The sequence below is a fragment of the Apostichopus japonicus genome, chromosome 3 (assembly GCF_037975245.1).
Source record: "Apostichopus japonicus isolate 1M-3 chromosome 3, ASM3797524v1, whole genome shotgun sequence".
Classification (NCBI taxonomy): Eukaryota; Metazoa; Echinodermata; class Holothuroidea; order Aspidochirotida; family Stichopodidae; genus Apostichopus; species Apostichopus japonicus.
The window spans coordinates 94,808-105,000 of record NC_092563.1 but is presented as its reverse complement, the minus strand read 5'-3'; the positions used below and the strand labels follow the sequence as shown (position 1 = coordinate 105,000).

Sequence of the window (10,193 nt, the reverse complement as noted above, 5' to 3'; positions counted from 1 at the left end):
TATGTCTTTAAATGTAAACGGTAAGTTGTACTCGCTCTCCCTCTGGATATACATCTTTCAGTTCAATGGTAATTCGGTGCTCACTACTTTCTCCTTAAATTAGAGGTTATAATTGCAAGGTACTCACTTTCTCCTTGAATTAGAGGTTATAATTGCAAGGTTCTCACTTTCTCCTTACTTAACGGTTATTGCTACTCACTTTCTCCCTGGGTATTCGATTTTAAATGTAAAGGTAAAGTATCTGACTGATGATTATAATTATTATTGGTACTCAATTTCTCCTTAATTTAAAGGTTTTTGGCATTCACTTTCTCCCAAGGTATATGCATTTAAACACAAAGGTAATTGCTTGGAATTTCATTCTCCCTGTGTATATGCTTTTAAAATTAAAGGTTATTGCATAGTACTCAGTTTCACGCAGGACATATGCTTTTAAATTGATAAGTAATTACATGGAAATCACTTTCTCCTTGGGCATGTCATTAAAGTTTTCAGGTAATTGCATAGTACTCACTTTCTCGCTGGGCATATGCTTTTAAATTGATAGGTAATTATATGGAAATCACTTTCTCCTTGGGCATGTCATTAAAGTTTTCAATTGCATAGTACTCACTTTCTCGCTGGGCATATGCTTTTAAATTGATAGGTAATTACATGGAAATCACTCTCTCCTTGGGCATGTCATTAAAGTTTTCAGGTAATTGCATAGTACTCACTTTCTCGCTGGGCATATGCTTTTAAATTGATAGGTAATTACATGGAAATCACTTTCTCCTTGAGTCCTTGGGTATGTCATTAAAGTTTTCAGGTAATTGCATAGTACTCACTTTCTCCCTGGGTATATGCTCTTTTGTACATCATCACAGTCTCTGCCTCTGAAATGAGTACCTCTCAAAGTCTGCAAGAGACAAACATTTTGGATGCTATTTGCTGTTAAAAATGACTTATCATAATGAACTATTGCACATCGTAAAACATGTTTGTATCCCAACTGCGTGTCACATGGACCATTGTTACTCCATTGACTGGTAATTCATTAATATGCAAAATACCTGGACTATTCCTCAACGCTGGCAATTGGATTTGGAGCATTTTACCTCCGGCCCTTATGTTGGATGGTTGAAATACTTGTAGATTCTTAAAACAAGTGTAAGATCCTGCAATTTATACTGATTTATAAAATGCCACCCAGCTTTGATTCTTCAATTGTCCTCTGTTTAGCACAGATGCCTAAAATTTCATAATTTTAGCTACTTGCTAAAAAGAAAAGGCCACTTGATAATTGAAATGTGAATATCCAACTTTATTAACCGTCACAGTAAAATATCTGCTGGCTAATATCAAGTTCAATATTTCTGGCAATTTCCTGAATATACAACAGCACACATCAGTTACTGTAAAGGCCTTTGAGGGCAGCTGCTCGAACACCATTTGCAAACAATAAGCAGTTATACAGGGCTTAAATTAGATACAGAAATCCTGCCAATTCTTTGACTGGCAATTGTTAATCGACTTATGGTGCGTTGAAGTTCTTAATGTCTATATATAGACAATTGCCAGTGCCTTGTTTTCTTTTGCTGGCAAACAGCAAAATGGGAATTTACTTAAGCATTAAAACAACAAAATTGTCACACTAGTAGTGTGGGCTGCTAGAATAAGTTTGACTGTTATGATAAGTAGATTTTCGACATATTGGGATTTGGATAATAGTTAGTCAGCTAGCATACTAAACTGACTGTCAGTCAGTTAACAATGCATTCAGTATATATAAGCATGCATGGTGACATCTATGACCTTAATTAATAGTCAAAGCTATCATCTGCAGTTTGAGCAGGCTAATATGGGCTGGTTATTAGTGGGAATGGCTGCATATATATTGATGCCAGTTCAATGGGCCATGCTTCCACACATCATGCATACTCAACAATAAACTGCAGTGTATGAGTAGATTATGTTAGGCAACTCAGTAAACTTTACTTGCGTGACAACCATACATATTGAGACTATATCTATTGCCTCTTAATACTTAACTTGCTGATAACAGCAACAGCATCTAGTCATTATTTCATTCTCAGTTTCCATACAACTTTAATACTCCCACAAAATCATATTTCCTGGTAATAACAAATTATGGTTATCATAACATCAAAAGTGAAACAATCCAAACATCAATAAATAGCCATGCCGTCATAGGTAGACAATATAAAATAACATAATCACCTAAAAATAGGAATGAAATAGTGATAAAGATTTTATGAAATGGACTGAACATGTTTCAATAGAGCAGGGACTAAACCATGTACTATGTTTTGGTTTTTTTTGGAGGAGTGGGGGGTGGGGGAGTCTCTGGAATAAATTTAAGGAGGCATCAGTCCAGCAATAGATGTCAATTGATAAAGTTGCATCTTCACTGAGACCAATGATTACAATTGTTACATGCTGTCAATATTAAAGAGGCAGTTACTTTTCATCAATGGTAAACTTAGAGAGATGACAAATGTGATTATATATTGTTTTCTAACTACTGGCCACCCTTCTATATATATAAATACATATATACCTACATATATAGATACATATACCTACATATATAGATACATATACCTACATAAAGCATCAATTTTCTTCCGGCTTCCTGATCATATATTGCAATTAGAATTCAGCTAGTAAATTCAGAACCATGGCTATTAAAATATCAAAGTAGTAAAATAAAAACATAAACTTTATCAAGTACCTGAATAGTGCTGAATCTGTCCTCATCTTGGTCAGCAATGGGCATGTGGGTGTCTAGTTTTCTGAAGGAAAAGAAATTGAAGGAGATATGAAACTACTGCAAATACACAGGGTATTATTCATGTTTTTCACACATATGCAGAATAGAAACCTTTGTTCAGTTTTTAAACTCAATTTGCCACTCTCGTATGTTCATGATACTGAAATGAAACACTGAAATTTAATTTCCATTTTTTAAAATTTCCATTGGACAAAAGTTGAAATGTGACTTGACCTTTTTCTGTTCTTTAATTTTAAAAGGGCTATGTGCAAAATTAACATGTGTTCTAGAAATGATATCCTTAACTTAAATTATATAAAAAAATGACCCAACTTGACCTAAAAAGTGACTTAATTGGTACAACTCTGGTGGCCTGTGGAGGCTGCCAAACTAGTTATTCTGTTACAATATTATAATACTGTTGGCTTACAACTCTTGCGGAGGCTGCCAAACTAGTTATTCTGTTACAATATTATGATACTGTTGGGTTACAACTCATGCGGAGGCTGCCAAACTAGTTATTCTGTTACAATATTATGATACTGTTGGGTTACAACTCTTGCGGAGGCTGCCAAACTAGTTATTCTGATACAATATTATGATACTGTTGGGTTACAACTCTTGCGGAGGCTGCCAAACTAGTTATTCTGTTACAATATTATGATACTGTTGGGTTACAACTCTTGCGGAGGCTGCCAAACTAGTTATTCTGATACAATATTATGATACTGTTGGGTTACAACTCATGCGGAGGCTGCCAAACTAGTTATTCTGTTACAAGATTATGATACTGCTGGGTTACAACTCTTGCGGAGGCTGCCAAACTAGTTATTCTGTTACAATATTATCATACTGCTGGGTTACAACTCTTGCGGAGGCTGCCAAACTAGTTATTCTGATACAACATTATAATACTGTTGGGTTACAACTCATGCGGAGGCTGCCAAACTAGTTATTCTGTTACAATATTATGATACTGTTGGGTTACAACTCATGCGGAGGCTGCCAAACTAGTTATTCTGTTACAATATTATGATACTGTTGGGTTACAACTCTTGCGGAGGCTGCCAAACTAGTTATTCTGTTACAATATTATAATACTGTTGGGTTACAACTCTTGCGGAGGCTGCCAAACTAGTTATTCTGATACAATATTATAATACTGTTGGGTTACAACTCATGCGGAGGCTGCCAAACTAGTTATTCTGTTACAATATTATGATACTGTTGGGTTACAACTCTTGCGGAGGCTGCCAAACTAGTTATTCTGATACAACATTATAATACTGTTGGGTTACAACTCATGCGGAGGCTGCCAAACTAGTTATTCTGTTACAATATTATGATACTGTTGGGTTACAACTCTTGCGGAGGCTGCCAAACTACTGTAGTTATTCTGTTACAGTATGATAATACTGTTTGGTTACATTGCATTGCAATACTTACTTTTCAATCATGTTACAGAGTGACTTAATTCCAGGAAGAAGATCACATATATCTATATTAAGGTTTTGTACCTGAGTGACAAGGATCAAAGACAAAATTAGAATTTTTAAATATTTTAATTTGATCTGGCAAACATATATAGCAAACCTGTCCACAATAACTATCAGTGTTTTTTTTCTTTCTCATTCTACATAAAAAACATGATTATCGGGGTGTGGTGAGAGGGTTCAAGAATTGAATTAGCGACGCTATCACAAAGTTAAAATTGTCACATTATAAAGATAATTAATGTTTACGGTTGGGAATTAATTTTGTACAAATTCTACAATATTACACAATTAAGCCAGATTAGCTGAAGCATGTTGTACATATCCATTGCAGAGAAGAGAAGTTTCTTAAACTTACATGATCCAACTTTAGCATATTATCAATAAATATTTGTAAAATACAAAGGTTAGCATTCCTATAACACCAATGGCATTCATCCAACCTGTATCCAAGTGTGTGTGGTATTGTGTGCTCACTGTTTGAGCTTTCCTGTGCTCAAAATGACTTTCGAACATGCTTTATTAGTCTCTTAAATCTGTTTTGCTCTCTGTGATTAAAGACAATGGATCATAAACCATAGCAGATCCTGTCTATTTTCTTAAGGTAAAAAGTTTTCCTTACCTAAGCTGACCTGCAAATGACCTTTGATCCGTTACAAAGAGTCTACATCTAATTTATAGCACTGTCATGTCAGGTGGATCCATTCTTACATTTTTGAGGTCTCTTGTAATATAGATATATTTCACGCAGCTGCACACTTTCATGTGCACACAGAAACACACAGGCTGCACACATACATGTGCATATAGAAACACATTATCACACGGAAATGCCAGTGCAAATAAACAGATCCCTGTCAGCAGTTAAGGAATGATAAACTGACAATATGAAAATGTTACCTTCTGACGACGAATTTTCAAAGCCATTGGGTCAGGGAATGATCTCGTGATAACTGATCTTATCCCCATTTTCGGTTTGGGATAAAGATGACATTCTTGTCGACCAGGGTCTGCGTAACAGTAACCCAAAGCATGGCAACAGGCATCTGGTGTGAACACATCATCAAATATCCTTGAAGTGAAAAGAATGACAGGAACATGTAACTTATGCTAATGAGCATCGATACTTAATAAGTTCCCTGAGAACTAGGTTAACTTGGACAGAAACACCTATACTAGTCAATCGTCATTAATTGATCTGTAACCTAGGTGACGAAACAACTACTACGTGTGTTATCCATGTTAACCTCGTCAGTCATTGAGTTGAGAGGGCAAGGGTGGTTTGAATGGCTATATATTACTTATGCTAGAGTTACAAAACAGCTAAACATTACCTTCATTAAATATAGAAGTTTTACTTGTGTCCAAGACCATCTCAGACCACTTTACAAGAATTAAAACACTAACTTATAAAGTATGAATCAAGTTGTCTGGATTTAAGTAACATTTACACATTCTTGCGTATACTTTGTAACCTCTATGTGCATACACTACATGGTTAATGTCACTGCATAATTTCAATGTGGGAAGCTGCAGGTTTTATTGAGGGGAGAGCAGTTGGTACTTCAACAGAGGATTAAGTAAATTAGGGACAGACATGAACTAGCTATGAACAAGATATTGCAATTTAGGTATGTAATAAGGAGTAAGTGTATAATCAGTGTACTGCAAATCCATGAGTCCCCCCCCCCCAACCCCACCTCCCTCCCCCTTCCCATATGTACCAGTGATTATACCATAATAAAGTATGAATTCAACAATAGTTGGAACATACATCTGCTGTATAATTGGTGCAGTTGTCATCATAAAGTCCTTACAGGGTTGTTGGTAAGGGTCTGAAAAGGATGATTAACAGAATAATTAGAAAAGGAGGATGTTATATAAAGCAATCATATAGGCTAACTTGTAAGAGAGGTTCCTTATTAAGTAATCTCTCTACCAGATATCTTTATTTGGAGATGGTTGGTGATGGTTAAACATAAAATGGAATAATATATGCAATCTAGGTCACAATTAGAATAAATAACAAATATAAAAATCTGCAGGTATAAAAAGTCACTTGCAGACCTATAGCAGGCTGAGATAATTGGAACTTGGGTTTAATGTGGAAGGGGGTGGTGGGGGGGGGGGAGGTTGCTTGACAGAGGGATATTGAAGAAGGTAGAAGATGATGATGAGATGGAGGTGAACATGGGAGAATTAGGGTGACATAAACACACAAGGAAGTGACTACTGATTAAATTAAAATTAGCATAAAAAACTAAAATTGATAACTGCCATGGCTGTCTAACCAAATCAGAGTATTCCGATATTAAACCGTTGTTATAGATACAATTACTATATAAAATTGGAGACAAATGTGTTTTCTAACATCTTCCACCCCCCCCCCCCCCACCCTTCCCCACCACTCAAGTCCAGCAAAACGAATTGTTACATGCATGTTTATAGCCTCAGTACTGTGTTTATAAGTAAAACAAAGTTTACAAAAGTACTTCTCTGTTGATTGATGACAAACAGTATATTCATATGACAAAGAGATTCTGAGAAAATGATACCTATGCAACATACCTGGTAGAAACTTGCAAAGCCTATCAAGGCCCTCAATAACAGTGTCATTATGAATCTCTGAGAGCTGTTCAGCTAAACTGACAATCAGTGTACAGGCTATGGCAAAAATGAAAAAGATATTAAAATTACAAAATAATTTGATTCCCTTGGATGCTATATAGGAATCAACATTTCCCTATTAGCCAGGTAATAGTACATTTTCAGTTTAGAACCGTTTAAGAAACTCTTAAATATGATTTGAGTAATGGCTGTCTGAAAGGTACCAGTGTAAATTTAGCCAAATATTACAAAACCACAGCTAGACCTGCTAAGCAATCTTTCACCAAAAATAGGGAGAGTCTAAAGGTCACCTCTGCATAATACAGACATACATAAAGTTTGTCACATACACTATGGGCTGCAGGACATAATGGCATGAATTAGTATTTTATACAATTATTTCTTGAAAATTGAAGTCATAGTATTACTTCCTCTGTTCATATAATGTGAATGTGCACATGGTTTGAATGTACAGCTATATAGGATATATTGACACATGCATATACCAACCAACTAATTGGTAGATATCTTTAAACAAATTTAATCCACACAGAGTAGCCTACATATATGAAGAACACAACAACAAATGATCAGACAGATAGATGCATTATATATTGAATATGTGTATTCCATTGTAGAGGTATATAATTAAATGGCCTGATTAAATTAATTCTTTTATTGTCTAGAATTGGTTAAGTTTTCTACTTACCAGCACAGTTGCTTCCTCCATTCACTGAACAATTGACTTGAACAGGGATCTGCATCCATATTACCAATATATATAATACAAAGCTATAGACACCAAAGTTACTGCCGCTAGGCCCCCTCATCTTATGAAACCAGGACTTCTATATATATCTCCAATATGAGGTGGTAACAACCACGTAGTAAAGCTATTTTTACAACACCAATAGATTATCTTAGGTTCTACGGTATGAATCAAGTTCCTCTTTGTCAGTGTACTTTAGCTTGCATGTTTACATGACATCTCCAACTATATCAACTGCATTGCACAGAATCTCACAGGCTTGTAATGTTTATTATGACTATAGTTGAAAAGCTGTGAAGTGTCTATGTAGTATAAGGAACTTCGACTTTTGGTTTTGTTAGACTACAGCGTCAAGTGACTGGATTATATTACCATTGAGTGCAATGATGCAATTGTTCTATATTAATGCATAATAATCAGCTTATAGATTGTAGCTAATTTTAAACTGTTGAATCAGAGAAGGTTGTATAAACTAATTAACAATCAAAGGTAAGTGGGTCAAAGATCAAATTAATGATTGTGATATGAACAAAGTAAATATAGCTTAAAGCATCAGTATAAAGTTTTAAATGACAAAGTACTAATAGAAGATTAGGGACAGGATTATGAATGAATGTGATGTAACATTTTAATGCTTAATTAAGAAGATGAGAGATAAATTGAAATAAAAATAAAACAAAACTGTTAGCAAACTGCTTATCCACTGAAAAGCCTGTGTAAGTGAATGTGTAAATGTAAGAGGGCCTAAGGTTTCGATCCTAGCAGGATCTCCTTCAGAGGCTGCATGCCTCGATCCTAGCAGGATCTCATTTAGCCTCTGAAGAAGATCCTGCTAGGATCAAAACATCAGGCCCTCTTACACAAATACAAGAACAGTCATATAAATATACACCCCAATAATGACATTTTTGTATTTCAGGTCTGCTTAAATAAAGAGTAAAGGACCAGTGCTTAAAGGACTGCTGTATAGACCCCAACTATAGCACACTATATATCATGGAAAAGTTTTTTTGAGATTACATAATTGACCTGCCTTGGTCATAAACAGTAGCGTAACTTCTATGGGCTCAGACCGTGCTGAGCCAGGGGCCCCGACCAAGAGGGGGCCCCCGCTATTGAAAGTCAAAATCCAAAGAAATGAGATTTCAAAATAACCGATGTGTAAATGTAACTTGAAACGCCCGGGAAGTGTCTTTTCCGACAATCTAGGAGTAGTTTGTGGCAAACATAATCGTCGGACGCTCCGCGCCAATCAATGGCGGCCCTCCGCTTAGATAGTATCAAGAAGTGTGTTACACCTACATGACCTACAGATTTCCCCCCCCCCCCTCCCCTCCCTTGTAGAAATTTCTGCTGACGCCCTTGCTTGGACCTCCTGATAGGGGGCACCTTTTGACCAGGAGCCGGGGGCCCCAGGCTCATCGTTATGCCACTGGTCAAAAAATGACCTCTTTTTACCACTTAGTCTGCAATGCCTGCCACATATTTTTTCATGTATGAGTGTCATTGTGTGAATGCTGTATTATTAACTACACTGTAGACATGAACATATTTCCACATAGTGTTTACACAAAGAGCGGAGATCCTAATGGAGTGTTAAGAAGGTATGCAGGCTAATTGCAGAGCCTGGGGTCGATTTACGACAATGGCAGGTGGATTACGTAATCACAAAACTTTCCTAGCTATAGCGTCCTATGATTGGAGCAAATAAAGCAGATCTTTAATAATTTGACCTGGATAAAAATCAGTCAATTACCTACGTGCATGTGTTGACTGCAGTATAGGATATTTAACCAGTACCACAGTCCTGTAGAAAAATTTCCCTCCAACCGATTAAAGAACTGTTTTCACTTGCTAAAAATGTCAAATAAGTATTGTGTCCAGTCATCCAGAGCCCCCAACTAATCACATCCTGCTTCCAATTGGGACTATGTTGTATTGAGTTTGTGAATTTATACTCAAGCTGTTAACTGCTAGACTAACAAGAAATAACTTGAGTTACCTTGTGGAGGTTTTCATCCACCTTTGCCAGCCAGGATATGAGCTTAATAATGTCACCATGTATAGAAGGGGGAGGTGTGAGGGCGGGAGGGGGTGGGGGCTGAGGTAGGGAAAGGGGCAGAGGGATAGGTGGGGAGATGGAGAGGAGGGGGGTAAGGGAGAAAGAGAGAGTGATATTGGAAGGGAGGAGGGGCAGAGGCAAAGGGATGGGATGTGAAGGGTAGGAGGGAGTATTAGCCAATTGTTTAACCTTATAACTGTAAAGGTGGAACTATATAGTTGGCAAATGTTGACAATTACTTAACTACATTGTTTTTTCTGTCCTTCAGCCTGCATGCTTGCAAAATTCACAGAGAGTAGATCTGTTTATTGATTGCTTGTTGTATACTTCTGGTAGAGCTTCATGTTGTCCATTAATACAAAAAATATTGATTAGGTATTTACTAATAATGGAATGGTGTCTGCGTGTCAATTTCTCTGAAATAAGATTGAATCACTTATTTCTCGCTGCTTGAAAGGTGCATTTGGTATAAAACCATAGGATGTTATC

At 36.5% G+C, this 10,193-nt stretch overlaps 1 protein-coding gene across 1 annotated transcript in view; it reads right to left on the bottom strand.

Annotated features, from left to right (window-relative positions):
* The window catches only part of LOC139958658 (acyloxyacyl hydrolase-like), a 25,862-nt gene extending 16,917 nt beyond the window's left edge, over positions 1-8,945 (bottom strand). Inside the window, exons 1-7 of the mRNA XM_071955899.1 lie at positions 7,583-8,945; positions 6,835-6,930; positions 6,041-6,101; positions 5,167-5,338; positions 4,220-4,290; positions 2,735-2,795; positions 828-898 (exon numbers count right to left, since the gene is read on the bottom strand). Of these exons, the coding sequence (XP_071812000.1) occupies positions 828-898; positions 2,735-2,795; positions 4,220-4,290; positions 5,167-5,338; positions 6,041-6,101; positions 6,835-6,930; positions 7,583-7,703 (653 nt within the window). The 5' untranslated portion in view covers positions 7,704-8,945. The remainder of the gene's footprint in view (positions 1-827; positions 899-2,734; positions 2,796-4,219; positions 4,291-5,166; positions 5,339-6,040; positions 6,102-6,834; positions 6,931-7,582) is intronic.
* Positions 8,946-10,193: the final 1,248 nt, after the last annotated feature.